The sequence below is a fragment of the Podarcis pityusensis genome (genome assembly GCF_964106645.2).
Source record: "Podarcis pityusensis genome assembly, chromosome: 8".
NCBI lineage: Eukaryota > Metazoa > Chordata > Lepidosauria > Squamata > Lacertidae > Podarcis > Podarcis pityusensis.
The window spans coordinates 82,388,741-82,404,690 of record NC_138033.1 but is presented as its reverse complement, the minus strand read 5'-3'; the positions used below and the strand labels follow the sequence as shown (position 1 = coordinate 82,404,690).

At 41.4% G+C, this 15,950-nt stretch overlaps 1 protein-coding gene across 9 annotated transcripts in view; it reads right to left on the bottom strand.

Moving 5' to 3' along the window:
- Positions 1-15,950, bottom strand: part of ATXN2 (ataxin 2) — a 62,551-nt gene that overhangs the window by 25,443 nt on the left and 21,158 nt on the right. For 4 of the 9 annotated variants that reach the window (XM_081017295.1, XM_081017299.1, XM_081017296.1 and 1 more), the window contains exons 3-9: positions 13,619-13,678; positions 12,631-12,702; positions 10,424-10,580; positions 5,470-5,594; positions 3,375-3,466; positions 2,381-2,578; positions 1,037-1,215 (exon numbers count right to left, since the gene is read on the bottom strand). In XM_081017295.1, coding sequence (XP_080873421.1) covers positions 1,037-1,215; positions 2,381-2,578; positions 3,375-3,466; positions 5,470-5,594; positions 10,424-10,580; positions 12,631-12,702; positions 13,619-13,678 — 883 coding nt within the window. Of the gene's footprint in view, positions 1-1,036; positions 1,216-2,380; positions 2,579-3,374; positions 3,467-5,469; positions 5,595-10,423; positions 10,581-12,630; positions 12,703-13,618; positions 13,679-14,729; positions 14,908-15,950 lie in introns of those variants that run through there. The other 5 variants (XM_081017297.1, XM_081017300.1, XM_081017298.1 and 2 more) reach the window with 2 other exon arrangements.

The window sequence follows — 15,950 nt, the reverse complement described above, 5'->3', positions numbered from 1 at the left end:
CTCTGCCCCTGGGCTACAGCAGGAGGTTCCTCTAGAGGGCACTGTTTCCAAATTCAAACCTGCTGCACTTCAAAAAACACACAAGGCCTTTGATGATCTTCCATGGAATATTTAGGAAGCAACAGAAAGACACAAGTCCAACGCATGGACTTAATTGCTCATCTGAACAGGGGCCCTTCATGGGACCCCCTAATGTAAAAAGAGAGGAGCAGCAGCAGGAGGAGGAGTGCTTGGTGGGCTTCAGCCTCATTTTATCTTGCAGGTACCACACAGCTATCATTTGTTTTTTTACCAGCTGAAGTTCAAAGTCTTGTTAATGCCACTTACCTGAAATCAATGTACAGTCCAGGCCTTTTCTTCCCCCAACCCCCACACTTAAGAAAAACGCGCTGTATTTCTTTAGCGAAATATATACCTTGCCACACATGGCGCCAAAGACCCCTAGGGCAGCTTACAACACACACAAAATGAATTACAGTTTTGTTTTTAATTGGACTATGTACTTTGATTACTTTATGCCAATTTTGGAAGTTAAATTTTAAGAACACAAAAAAGCTGCAGCTGTTACTGATGTATGCATAAAGTAACGGGTTGCTGGTATTGCCAAGGTTATTGTAAGCAGAATCTGGTATCAAGTGTGCTTGGTGTGAAGTGTTCCTATGGAGCCAAACCAGAGAGAAGACTGCTGGATTGCCTTTCTTCCCATCCACCAGATCCATCTCCATTTCAACACTTAGTGAAGACTAAACAGAAGCATTTGTTGGCTAGTTCAGCCAATGCAGACCTACTAACCACAATGGGACTACAGCAATGAAGGGAGTCAGAGAACTGCCCTTTCTAATGCAACAGGGACTCGCCTGATGTTTTCAAAAGGGAATTCACTATATATCCATGGACACAGCTTTAGTTTCTTTCTGTTTTAGTGGTGGGATGCAACAGGAGACATTATTTCAAAGGGCTACTACCCCAGGGATCCAGCGATGGAGAGCTCTCTCTCTAGAAAAGCTTTATTATTTCAGTAATGATGAACACTTGCCTCCATTAACTACTCTTTGGTCTGCTCCAGAGTTAGAACTGTAGTCCGATGAGTGAGACCCAGATCTTGAAATTGGTGGGCCTGAACTGGACTGGCCCATCCTTGGTGAATTCTGCCTTCCAGTTCCCCAGGAAAGAACATCTCTATTCCGCTGTCCAGGTGGAATGTACTTATTCTCCCTGAGGAAAAAAGGGGGGAGGAAGAGAGATGTAAGATGGGACTTCAGCTCTTGGCTTAAAATCACATGTTGCTTTGTTCTTAAGGGCAGGGAAATGTTTAAATATTCAGGAATAAAAGGGAGCAGGACATGTTTGATATTAGCAATTCACATTAGCTTCAAATTGGGAGAGTTGTCATTATTTCTATGCAACAATGACAACAAATTACAGCCCAGAGCCACCAGCAATACTGGACATTGAGACATTTAATGCTAGGTTCTGAAAATAATACTTGAGATCATCTCAGTATTGCTGACATCATTGTCATATGAATCCACTAACACGTGTCCAATAATTACAGACATCATAAACAATAAAATGTTATTGGTACATAGAAAGATGAACAAAGGAATGAGATGCAAACAAATTGTACATGTATGTATGTGTGTGTGTGTGTGTACACCCACCCACCCCTGTGGAGGTGCTAAAAAACTACAGCAAGCTGTCTCCCTAGCTGCTTTGGGGGTCGCCCCTAGTACAGGTCAAATAAATACGCCCCCACCACCATCGTTTTCTTAGATTTAGGGCAGCTCGGAAGGGTCCTCGCACAAATGCGTGTACATGCAATGGTAGAGGCCTGGCTAGAAAGCTTAAAGCCCACCACTGCTACATGAGAGATGGATTGAAGAAAAGGAAATAAGAATTGGCCCAAAACAGTAGCTTGACCAATCACGGCTAGGAGCTAGGTAGAACTGAAACTCGGTTCCAGCACCTCTCAGGTGGGTGCCATTGCCATGATAAGAGAACAAGGGAGGCATTCATGGTGAGTTCTGGCACCTTTTTCTAGAAAAGCAGCACTGTGTACAGAGAAACAGTCCAGTCTTACAACTGAACCATTTTAGCTGGACCCTCATGCAGATTCCACTGCACACACAGAAGATTGAGGAATCTTATACAAGTTCAGAGGAAGAACACTCCTTATGCAGGAAAATAACCTTGTAAGATGTAGCAATCCCTTTTCCCCATAAACTGTACAAGATTACAGAGAAGCTATGCTGTCATCCAGAAACTCAATCAACAGATGAACGCCAAACTACTTGGCCTGTAAAAACCATTCAATACCTATTTCTAAAACTATATGAAAATGTAGTGATTCCCCACTTCCCCCTGCTGCCCCGCCAGATACCTGGGGGTCACGCCATGGCCTTCTCGCTCACTGGAACTTCTCTGAACGGCTGTGTATTTTTCCTCTTCTGACCGGTCGTCGTTTTCCAAAGCAGCTCGAGCTTTGTACTGAGCGCTAGATTCAATTTCTTCTGCTAACTGGGTTGCTCGGGCTTCCCTTTTTAAAAATTCTTCGGAGTTATCCCTCTCAAGGGGTACCCTAAAACCAAGGGGAGGAGGAGAGGTAAAAAAAGCAGATTGGTTTTAAACTCTAGATACCAGGGGGGAAAAGCCATAGGTGACAGTGTTAAGATTGCACCATCGGAGGAGCCATCTGATGGTGGCATAACGGTTTAATAGCATGTCTGCCAGTGACTTCCCAACCAGCTTCCTTCAGGAAATACTGTCCGCACCATCATCTTCTCTGCAAAGGAACTCCTCTGCCACAGAACCCCAGTATTTTGCTTTATTTTCTTAAGGCAACTCCCTGGTTAAGAACAAGTTGAATTTGGAATTTCTACCATTTGGGGTAACGAATCTGCACCCTGATCCTGTTCATTTGCTGCCAAGGGCAAAGCCAATTAATAAAGTATTGGGATACAATCCAGAGTACACAGAGCACTGCCCAAAGCTTCCCGTTAAGCAGTCAAATTTGTGATATGCTGATTACAGTAAAATAGGATTCAAACGGCAAAACTGACCTTATTCCAAATGACTCCCTCCCCTATCTGTTGGGGTTTTTTAATGTTTATACTGGTTAATATGTATCAAGTGAATGTTGGCAACTGTTTCAACTTTAGAATTCTTTTTTGACTACTATCTCCAGAAAAGAATGAAGTTTGACAGGCGTCAGAAACCTGTATCCACCCTTACACATGCAGGGGGGAAGAGAAAATTTAAAGTCCTCCCCCCCAGCCTCTTCCTAGGCAAAGACCCTGGAGGAATATTCTTGATGTTGCAGACTAAATGAAACAGGAACAATAAATATAAAAATCACACCACCTATTGTAACTTACGTATACGAAGACAAACTGCTGTCGTAAGTTGACACTACGCCATAGTTTTCTTCATTGTATCGAAACATGTCATTAGGATCCCATCCATTAGACTAGAAGGAAAAGAAGCTTGGGATTCACAACAGTTCAAAAGTCGTCTAAAGCGCGCGCGGGGGGGAATCTTGTGTCCCTCCAAACATTGCCGGACTACAACTCCCATCATCCCTGAGCACTGGCTATGCGGAGAACTGGAATCCAACAACCGCTGGACGACCACAGGTTCCCCATCCTTATTCCTGCGTAAGTATCTGTCAGGGCACTGCCATAGGAACAGGGGAGGGAGGCAGGGGGATACAGAGAGCCTCTGACGCTTCTGAGAAGCAGCTCCTCGTCCAGCGGTGGGGAAAGCCAGTGGAGCAGAGAGGGAAGGGGGCAGCTAAGTGGGGGGGGGGGGTTTGAAGATGCTACTGAGAGCCCAAGTGCCTCACCTGGCCTGACTGGCCAGGAAACAGACAAGCCGTTTCTGTTGCCCAGCTTGCGCAGAGGGGTGAAACGTAAGGAGGGGAGGCGGAGATTTGGGGTGTCTAAGTTCTTACGCTGGGGGAGAAACCGGAAGGGGCCACTCCCAGAATCTGCAAGTGACTAAGGCGGACATGAACTTTGTGGTTCTGAACTGTACAGTTTGCACCAATAAAACCTGTAAAAGACAGGTCGGAGTCCTGCCTGGTTACTCACGAGCAACCATCACCAACACCTGACAGTATCTTTGCATTTAACAGATATAAATCATAAAGCTTGGAATGTTTTGAACTGCTGAGCTATGTTTTACCCAAGAGCTGCTGCGTAAATTAACTTTAGTAAAACAGGAAGATTATGCACTACATGAAACACACCAATAGTCTGCCTTGTTTTGACTAGTCCTGTATGTGTCAAAAAGAAGCATTACTATTATAGACACAACCTATTTGGGAAGGTTATTGGAGTCAAGCCACAGAGCTAGGGGGTGAAGGCTATCTCTCAGCAAACTGCTGTACAAAATCATCTTCATTACATTTTACAGACAACTACTGGAGCAGCTGCTTGATTAGAGACTGCAGGACATGGTATTTTGCAGAATAGGAAATCACACCAATCAAGGAACAATCACACTAATGCAAGGCTGCACAAGCATCCAGAATTTTTATCATATGACATCTATGACATATATGAAATATTTCTGTATGAAAAGTTGAGGTCTTACAGAACCTGTCCCCCAACACAAAAACCTCAAACTCTTCCAGAAGTTAGCCGACAATTTAGCACTAAATCTACAAAATTTAATTTAAATGAAGTTCCTTCAACTTTAAGGTACAGGGGTTCAACAAAATCCTGTTTTAACTACGTAGTTCTCACCAAGGTGGATAAAAATCAATGCTTAAAATAAAATTAAAAAATGGATTTTTTTATTTAAATCAGATTTTTTAAATTTAAATTAGATTTTTAAAATAAAATGCTTTTGGAGGAAAAAATCTTTCTAAAGATAGTTTTCTATTTAAATTACATTATAGTCCAAAGGCTATTCATCAGGAAATAAGGATTTGTTTTAAGTTTTTCATGCGCGCTGAAACTCCGTCTAAGTTGGTTTTTAAGGAAATTGTTATCAATTGTTGTGATTATTTTTCTCCTGCCAATAAAGTACAGCAGAAAAGTTGTCCAAATATACTTATTGAACCTCACAATAATGTCATAATTATCTATGTATTTCTAATAGCATAACCAACACAGTAATTTTTGATACAACTGTAAAAACTACTCTGAAAATTTATTATTCCAAAAACGAAACCTTCATCTGATTGTAAATATTAAGATTATACCAGCAGGAATGTCTTTCTGAGAAAAAAAAGATTTAAATCAAGTCTTACTGACTAGTGATTTAAATCAAATCCACCCTGGTTCCCACTATCCTTAATGTTCTCTTTATAAATAAATTCCCAGTTACAACACTGCCTTGCCCTAGTAAGGCAGCTCTTTTTGGAGCGGTTTGTGCAAAAACAAAAATTGCCATATTGCTTGGATGATTTTCCTTCAAACTACATGCCCTCCCTCAAACGTCAACCCAAGACAAAGATGTGCTCACAACATCGGTTTCTAAAGCTTCAAGCTCATCTGTAGTAGTGCCTTCTCCACCATCCCAAGGCTCAAGATCCTTTTCCTTGTGTTCACCGTTAACTTTAGCACTGATTGCAGAATCTGTAAAAGCATCTGAAATTGAAAAAATAAAATTAACGCAATACTAACATCAGTTCAAGTTAGTTAATATTCTATATACCTTCAAATTCCAAAATCATTTGATTCCATAGAATGAAGGAATAATTGAACAAGATTAGGACAAAACTTCAACAATCAGTACCCCTTAACAATTCTGTAGAAATTGCTTACGTAACCAACCTTATGGCTTGAAAAACAAACTTTGGAACTGCTTCAGTTACATAAGACTGTGTCTATGACCAGGAAAGAAGTATGAATCTGGAGCTCATCACCTTAAGTTTGCTTTATTTTACTTCCAATTTAGAGCCAACTCTGCACCCCTAGCGTTGGGCAGAAGCATCAGTGGCAACACTTGGGAAAGCTGTACAAATCTTATGCATGTCTACTCAGAAATAAGTCCTATTAAGTACAGTGGTGCCTTGCAAGATGAAATTAATCCATTCCGCGAGTCTCTTCGTCTTGCGGTTTTTTCGTCTTGCGAAGCACGGCTATTAGCGGCTTAGCAGCTATTAACGGCTTAGCGGCTTTAAGAAAAAGGAAACAAACTCGCAAGAACTCGCAAGACGTTTCGTCTTGCGAAGCAAGCCCATAGGGAAATTCGTCTTGCGGAACGACTCAAAAAACGCAAAACCCTTTCGTCTAGCGAGTTTTTCATCTTGCGAGGCATTCGTCTTGCGGGGCACCACTGTACAAGTTACACTAGCACGGCTCCTCCACTGAGGGCTGCACCACCTGATTTCATGGTCTACAACTCTCTGTATCTCACACATGGCAAGGAAAATGAGGCCAGGCACCTGAAGCCCCCCCAAGTTACAACAAAAAAAAGGTAGGGACGCACACCCCAAGGGATATTCCTGGCAACCTGGTTACTTAAAAAACAAAAACAAACTGCTTTATCAACACATGGCTACAAACAATTCCCATGCAATTGCTTTAGGCTGCATACTGGGTGTAGCAAGAGGCAATATTTATATTTTTAAATAAATGTAAATTGCACACAGCTAGAACTGTGACCACACACATTGCACCAAACCTGGAAGTTACCCAAAAATGTCACAAGAAAGGGGCAGGATGTTTGCAGGCTTTTTCAATGGTGTTTAAATATATACAATTTCACTTAAGCATGTGGTGCCTTGGACGTAATCCCCATGTAAATTGGGAGTTGCCTGTATACAAAAATAATCTTGTAACCAATTTCAATAATTTGCAGCCTGCATGATTTCTACGGCCATGAAGCTGTAAGCAAATCTAAAACACACGGATTACATACTACTTTTAAAAAGAGAAATATGCAAATTCAAAGTACAGAAATAAAAGACTGCCAAATATATTACCTGCTTCTGAAGGAGTTACAACAGACATGGGAAAAGAAAGAAAATAAAAATCAGTCAGAGAGTAGCACAGATGCAAATTCACGTATTTTGCATTCTCTTATCTATCCCTTCACAAACATTTATTGTGTCATTTGTGCTTTGAAAACTGACCGCCATGGCCTCAAAAATCTGGGTAAGTTGTTTATTCCTAGACGCACATCCTAATACTCCTTAAATATACTGTAAATACAAACATGGCTTGGCCAGCTTCAGGGTTTGAATTCTGGTCCAGAAAGTTAACAGCTGCAGCAAATGCTATTAGCTTTTTCGTTTGGTTAGAAGTTTGGAAAATCAAGCACACCATGATTAAATATCACAAATAAAAGTAGCAGGTAAGGTAACTGCAGTGCCCTAGCAAACTTAGTCAGGAACATGAATGATGACTGTGTCACAAGGCAAATTCCAGCAAACCCACCAGATACTCCAGAATCTGAAAGAGCCTATTAGTTTGATGGCAGGCACTTATTTCCCCCATCTCATCCCCTCAATCCCTGTAAGGGGTCGGTGACTAAAATTTGAGGATTTTTTTTTCAGTCTCGGATTAGGCTTTTTAAAAAAGAGATGTTTTCCAGAGTGAGCCCAGAGTTCTGCAGCACAGCTTGAAAACTGCTGTACATGCACTGCTGCTCAACAACCATTCAAATATCTAATATCACAGTGGGCCAAGAAAGCTAACAACATTTTATCTCACAACAGGGAGGCAGGAGGCAGTAGCTGAAAATGTGACAAGTTTTCCAAAGTTTGCTTGAAAAACATAAGCAATAATGCAGGAACCATGTAAGTTATTAAAGCAAAGGACCTTATTAAGATTAGGGCAGCAGTGACATTTTGAGGGTCCATGCCAGGCCACTGACTATTACAACTCAGTTCAGGTAATCTTCCACACTGTGGTACGGAGGACTTGGGAACAAGCAGCAGCCTCACATGCCGATTCTGTCCTCAGCTTCCTAGTTTTGAGAAATGACGCTTAGAACTACCTCTAAACCAAAGGACCAATTCAAAACCATGGCTTGGAGACCATAGTTTTCCCAGTTCAGGGAAACTGCAATGAACTACAACTGGAATAATTCTTCTTGCTGCTGTTTAAGGAAGGAGGGGGACACATCCAAGTCCGTGGTTTAGAAGATTGTCTGAATAGAGACGAAGGCTTTAAAATGATGAATTTGGAACAGAACCCGGAAAAAAGAATGCTCCTTGTTCTCCTACCATTTCATAACAGGGAGCCTGCAGTACTTGATATACTCTGGGTTGACTGGTAGTGCCATCTTCCAAAATAAAACCCGAACACAAAAATATGATAAGCGCTAAAGTGCAGTGCTAAAATTAGTTTACCTGGTGGGTCCCCAAATCACATACATACATACATACATACATACACCCTCTCTTGCTCCCTCCTCCCTTTGTCAAATCTGATCCACTATGGTAGAAGGAATTTAGAGTCATGGGGTGGCTGGTTTTTGATGCAGTAGCAAAATAAGCTTCTTCCTCATTCCCCGTTCTGGACACTGTTTAGCTACTCTCTGAACAGAACAGTCAGCTGTCCTGCATTTCCTGTTATCAGAAGTGAGTTAGTCATAGCAGAGAAAAGTGCATCTATAAATGATTAACAGTCAAAAGCTCAACAAGACCCCCTTGTGATATTACTGTACTCTCAACGCACATACCCCACTCCAGAGAAAAGAAATGGAGTGCCATGACTTCTTTCAGGGATGCAAACTAAGCTCATGGAATCCTTCAAATCTCACTTAGTCAAGACTGCCAGAATTTAGTTACTCCCTCCTCACTCTCTGTCTCTGCTCCCTCAGTTATAAACACACATGCTACTGGATTCTCAGGAATTCCTTTGTTCTACAATGGAGCTTCCTGTTAAACCAGTCAGAAAAAACTCAGGTTACCTAGCAGACACAGATCTCTCATACTTCCAATATTTAACCTTGGCAAGATTCATCTGTTTTCCCTATAGCACTTGGGAACTCACTAGTTAAACTAATTTAGCACGTGCACTTTTGAGCTCTTTATATGTTTGGGGTTTTGGGGTTTTTTTTGGAAGGTTATTGCCAGTCAACCCAGAGTATATCAAGTAAGTTGGCTATCTGTTGCAATATACAGTACTAGGAGAACTAGAAGTATTATTTTTTCCAAATACTTAATATGCTAACACAACAAATGAAGATTGCAAAAGGTCATTTTAAACCTTGATGGGGAACCTGTGCCCCGCCCCAATTTCCTGCAGCATTCTAGACATTGTTGGCCCACTCTTGCTCTCTGGGGCCACCCCCTGAGAATTGCTTTGTCTTCCATGGTATGACAATGAGAGACAGGTGGAGTAGGAGGCGTGGCTGTTGTTACATGGTGAGCCTGGAGGGAAAAGCTTCACAGTGAGCCACAGGCTGGGGGGGATCTCCAAGGAAGAGACAGAGGGAAAAAATGGAGATGGATGGAGTGAGGGAAGGAGCAAAGAAAAAGCCCTCTGCAAGCAATCAGTTCTAACCTGTACTAATGGAAGGGGAGGTGGACAGAGAAAGCTGAAAGGCAGACACCACAAGCATGATGGAGTAGCAGAGAGACAGAGAGAAAGCTAAGCAATCCAGCAGTGCTGCAAACTCTGCCTGCTTTCGGCTCTTGCCCTGCCCATGTCTGGCATGCAACACTTGAAAGATTACCCCTGAGGGAATGCAGCCCTTGACAGGAATAAGGTTCCCCAGCCCTGCTTTTAAACTATTGCTCACAATTCTGGGACATTTAAGACTTCACCACATTTATTCACCTGTTCGGGTGCCTGCTGCTTTTGTCCTTATAAATCCAGTCTGGCTTTGATCTCCAGCTGAGTCCTCCTGTCAATAAGTTACTATCACTACTTTTCTAAAGACATCCTCCAAAGAAGAGCCCAAACAGCCTTATTTTCTTCCCCACTGGGTTTTGAAAACAATATCGAAGACAGCTGCCACCGGAATCCGAATGCTTGGATTAAATTGGAAATATCAGCCACCCCCACTGTGTGACTCCATAACATGGGGAGAGGTGTAGCTGTTCTGCTGTAACAATGCAGCTACCACAGTTGTCCTTCTCTGTCTGGCAGATTACAAGGGGCAAGGTGCTTTTGTCAAGTGTTGTAGCAGGGAGCAATAAACGGTGCAAGAGGTTGAATCCTTCCGAGTAGTTGCAAAGACTGGGTGAGCCAAACCTCTGGAGGGTTCAACAGTGGGAAAGCATATGCTCCACGTGTACATCGCCTTGTGGCAAATCTCTGGCAGCTCCAGAGTAAGAAAGCTGGGAAATAACTTTCCTCAAAACCCCAGAAGAGGAGTTGCTAGTCAGTAGACAGTATGAAGCTATGTGGACTAAGACTTCAATGCCACAGAAGGCAGCTCCTTATAGCCTAACCCCTTCCTTTAGGAACATTTTTTAAAAGAGAAGCTAGTTTCATAAACCATTCTAACATATAGAAACAGGTACCTTTCCGTGCATAACTGGAATCCATGTCTTTGAACTGCACCATCACAAAATCCGAAGACTTGAACAAGATACTCTCTATTATGTCTTCTCGTTTTGGACCCGGGCTGGATTCTGCAGTCTTTCGATGAGCTGCATCAAGCACTAAATCACACTGAAAGGCAAGGGAAACGTGAACTGAGCAAGCTTAATGTGAAAGAACTTAAGTTTCAGCAGATGGTCTGGAACAGCCTTCCACAACCTGGTGCCCTCCCATGCTGGCCAGGGTTGATGTGAGTTGCAATTCAAAACATTTGAAAGGCCCCAGGAAGGGGGGGGTTAGAAAGTTTTCTCAAATACTTGGGTTTGCGCTGTTGATATCCTTACAACTAGTGCAGACATAACTATAGCTCTCTGCACACCTCAGAAGGCATGCCACTTTCCTTTCCCTTCTTCCAATCATGGGTAATATTTTCATCCCTTTTAGCATTAATATTTGTTTCATGAATGCCAACACAAACCATGGAGAACTCGTATCAGGCTCTCTTGCAACTTGGCTTCAGTGGGTTTATAAACCCAGCAATGGCTTCAGTCTCCGGTTTATTAAAAAAAATATTAAGGGTTTGCATTAACCACAATTGAACTAGTGCACAGATAGCACAGAACCAAGATTAACGGTAGAGAGATTGAGGAAATTGCCCTGGAGAGAAACAGGGAAGCGAGGATATGCTAATGGAGGTAGCTTTTAATTTGCAAACCATTGTCTGAAGAGAGTGGAAGCTATGCACATAATTCAAATCTTCTAAATAAGTGTGGGGTTTCCAGATATTTAGCCTGCACAAATGTAAAAATGAACCAACAGGCATGTGGTCATAATGTGACAAGCAAACTTGGAGGTATGTTACTACTCACACAACCTGCTGATCAGCTCAGATTAAAGCACATCAATAGACAGTGAGGTATTTTTACCTTGCTCAAAAGGCTGCCCAAAAGAGAAGGCTTTTTTAATCTTCCTAATCTACATGACCCGGAAGCTGTCTGCAGACAAACACCGACTCCCTCGGCCTATAGAGCGAGATGAGCACACAACCCCAGAGTCGTCCACGACTGGACCTAACGGTCAGGGGTACCTTTACCTTTTTAATGTACAATAGCCTCCCTCTTTCCCTCTAGTGCAGTGGTTCTTAAAACTTTTTATCCTCTGGGCCAACTTTCAGGATAAAATTTTGCTCACGCCACACCAAAACTTTTATTGATAAGAAATACATAGGAAAACAAAACGAAGCAACTCCTAGCAGTGCTTGATTTTGAACCAGAACACAACTGCTTTATAATATGTTCATGGGGCACCCAAAAAGTATAAAACAAAGCAGCTACATATGGGCATGAATCATTCCCAAAACAGAATTATAAACAAGCCTCTTACGTATACATTGGTACCTAGGGATGCGAACGGGATCCGTTCCGGAGCCCCGTTCGCATCCTGAACAGAACGTAAGATGCGACTGCACGTCTGCGGGTCGCATTTCGCCGCTTCCGCGCATGCATGCGACGTCATTTTGACCGTCTGCGCATGCGCGAGCGGCGCAACCCGGAAGTAATGCACTCCGTTACTTCCGGATCGCTGCGGAGCGCAACCCAAAAATACTTATCCTGAAGCATGACTGTATACCTTAAGTATATATGCAAACTTGATGAGAGGTGTGAGCTTACTTTTGCCTGGAAATCTCATTTATATTAGGTCCAATTTGAGACAAACTCTCATTTGATTGTCCTTTTATCTCCCTGCCACACTTGCCACCCTCTCCTGCCAGCCCCTTTGGGAACAACTGCTCCAGCAAATTTTACATACATCTGAAAAGGCAATGCAAACACAAAGTTTAAGAAAAGAAAAATTACATGGTGCCAGTTAACAGAATCCAGATGACATTCCTACGTTATCAAAAATATAACAGCTTACCTCCTACATGGTCTTTCCAAAATTGAGTGCACGAATGCATGAACTTCACCACTGAACCCAAGACTCACTTTTTTCATCTGCTTGCGAGTTTTTAGAACTATTCAAATAAAACCACTGAATTCTTAATACCGTGAACTCGAAAATAATTAATTCTATACTGGGGCATCAAGTGAAAACCAGAAAGGCTAGATCCCAACGCAAACTTCTGACCTATACCAAATGAGGAGAGGCAACAGAATCAGAACAAAAAGCTAATCACACTTACTTTAGAGCTGTAAGTTTTAAAAACTCCTTCATATATATTTCCATTTTTCACTTGGACTTCACATTTTGATCCCTAGATAGAAAAAAACTCATTAAGAGAAATTCCCTTTTTAATGTAGGAGTTAGAAAGCAAAGGATTGCACACAAGGGAAATGAAACATCAAGCAGTTTACTTAACTACACAAAATCTCACTACATGTTTAAGGTGATTCTCTATCCCTCTTACCCTAGCCCTCAATCAACTAAGGTTTATAGCACACTCCCTTCAAAGCTTGGTGCAGGCAATATTACAAAAAGACCATTCCAACAGCAAAAGTGAATCAAGTTCCAACACAATAAGAGCCCCTTACTCTTTGCTGACTTAATTTTATTAAAGTATGGAGGCTATTTAAATAAAATGAATACAATGCAAAGTAAGACAAGAAATAAATATAAGTTAATGCAAAACAACCCAGTAATAAAGCAAACCAACAGCAGTTTAAAAGTCACGGCAACATATTAAAAAAATAAAGATTTTTTAAAGGTCTGCTTCAATGAAACCTAAAAGACAAGAGGGAGGAAGTCAGGCATACCTCTCCAGAGAGATCAGTTCCCTATCCCGGATATCACAAACCCAGAAAGCCCTCCCCTGTGTGACTACTTGCCTATTCTCAGGTGGCAGAGTAAGAGACTTCATAATGGAACCAGGTTTCAGGAAGGATCACTGGGGGGTAGGGGGAGTAGGGAGAAATATACTCTGCCAACCTCATATTAAAGAAGCAGTGTACAAATGTCCTGACTAGAAATGGTACATTTTACTTATTTTAAGGTAGTGTTTAGTTTTATGCTTTTTTTTAGTATTTTGTTGATCTATTTTCTGTGGGTTGGTTTTATGCACCCCACTTAGAAATGTAAATTAATAGTTATATAAAAAACAAGCCATTAAGATCTCCTTTAACATTGTTGTTACAAGTAAAGAATCCCCAGGGAAATGTTTGGTTATAACTTACGACAACTGATGTGAGAATGTGAACCATCCGCATGTTCGCATATATACCAGGGAAAGAAACCTGAAACAAGAGGGGGGAAACTCATTAGGCATCAAAGCACAGCTGCAACTCACAAAAATTCAGACTGATGGTGGGCCAGGCCAGGCGGGCTGAGGGGAGAAGAGCCAGGAAGCCATTGGAATAATTATAACTGGGTTAATCAAAGGGAATCAAAACAGCACTGACGTTTGTTCACACCCCATTCATTTGACAAACCAATTGCCAAATGCTGAAGAGGGGTTGGATGTCTGACCAATCAAAAAAGATTTGGTTGTTTGACTGCTCAGTATTTTATGGAACAGGTTTGAGACATAAACTAATAAAAAAAAAAACACAGTAATACATGCTGCTATTGAAAAACAATGTGATATTTAAAACAGTGCAACAAATTAGTGCTAAAATTTTAGGGGATTTAGGGACATTTTAAAAGTCTGCTCTTCAGCCAAAAGAGGCTCCCACCAGCAGACTTACAAATCACTAAAGGGGGGGGGGGGGAGGCGAGAAGACCTCCAAAGCAGATTTTGGAAGGTGCATGGAAAGAAGGGGGGCGGTTCTGTTATGCAAACTGAAATTGTGCTCCTCACATGAGGACTTGGTTGGAAACAACCATAGGGCTGCTATTGTAAATTCACAGAGTACACACAGAACCCTCTAAATTCCCTCCAACACACTGGACGCCTGTATGTTAATCATTGCCAGGCTTATTTTAACCTCCCTATTGTTTTGTGCTCCAGCAAGATAGATTAAATTAAAATGCTTTGAAATCCTGGAAAGACAAGAATAAGCACTGCAATTTGTACTTGTAAGTTAAAGGCAGCTTTCCCCCAACAATTCAGCATGGTAATGGCACATAGAATTGGCTGGAGATGTAGCCCAAAACATCTGGAGGGCAGCACCAGGAAATGGTAAGGCTGGTTTAAAAGCTAGCACTTCTACAATAAGTACAGATTCACAGGGACATGTCTAAAAAAGCTATGTTAAAGTCAATTCAAAATAGATTCCAAGACCAATTTTCTTTTACACTTTGGTTCCTCACATATGACCGCACACTGTTCATTACGAAAGAACGTACATGGCATGCTTCTGATCCTACCAAATGTGAAATGTCACACAGGCAGCTGCCTTTCGTGGGTCTGCACATACACATGTGCAGCGATGGCAGAGCTTCTAGATTGGAAGCTGTCTCCATTCTTCCATCAATTTTACTCTTGTGAACCAGAGAACAAGAATGACGAAAGCTCCATTGTAATCTTTTTGATTGACCAGCTGACTTTGGGCTGTCTCCTACTGCCTGGGTGTCATGTAGCCCTCTCTATATTGAAGCACATTAGGTTTGTGACATCACCCTTTTACCTAAGAAAGCATTTTAGGAGGTAACTCAGTAAAAGTGTATTAAGGTCATCAGTTGAATTGCCTTGAGCTTCCTAGACAATATATTTTGTGAAAATACAACAAGGGAAAAAGGTTTCTAACATCAATTTTTTATCATCAATATGACTACATATTTATGTCAGTTTTCTACTACTTTTTAATGTCATAGATTTCCCAAAGTTTCTCAAATTAGGAGAAACTGAGTGGAGGTAGTCAAAGCCATGGTCAAGAATGAAGTTCGATTTCTCACCAGTAAGGGAAAACAACAGAACAGAGATATAATATATGGACCCAATTCTGCACATCTCCCTACTGCAGTTATCAAGATGGGTAAAGTTAATTTAAGAAAACTTGTTTTTAAACTCTGTTGATTGTATCTATATTTTGTTAATTTTATTATGATTTCTTATTTTCAAAGTTTGTTGATTTTATCAGCATTTTCTTATACTCGACAGAATTCTTAATGCTTTAAAATATCTGTTATTAAAAAATAAAATAAACCTGAGCCCTACCTTTCTGCATATGGTGCCCAAGAGAGCCTAGAAACAAACCTAACACATTACAAATGCAATAAAAGAACTGATAAATAAAATATTACATCAGTGTAGGAGGGAGAGGTTGGTGCTTCAAGTCTCAAGCAAGAATGAAAATATTTAGGTGCTGTCACCAGCAACAGCTTTAAATTATTCTGCTTGTGTGCTGCCTAGTTGCCAAAAATATCTAGAAAACTTGTCAGTTTAGTGCTTTATACTCCCAAGTATAATTTTGTCTGAAAATGTCAGGTTGCATTCCACCAGAGTGTGACAAATGGCTTGGCTGGACAACACCTCTCTCTGATCCAGCCCACACAAGTTATACGTTGAAAGAAGCAAGAGCATGTCTGCCCTCACTATCCAACTAGGAAATTGCCACATGTGAACAT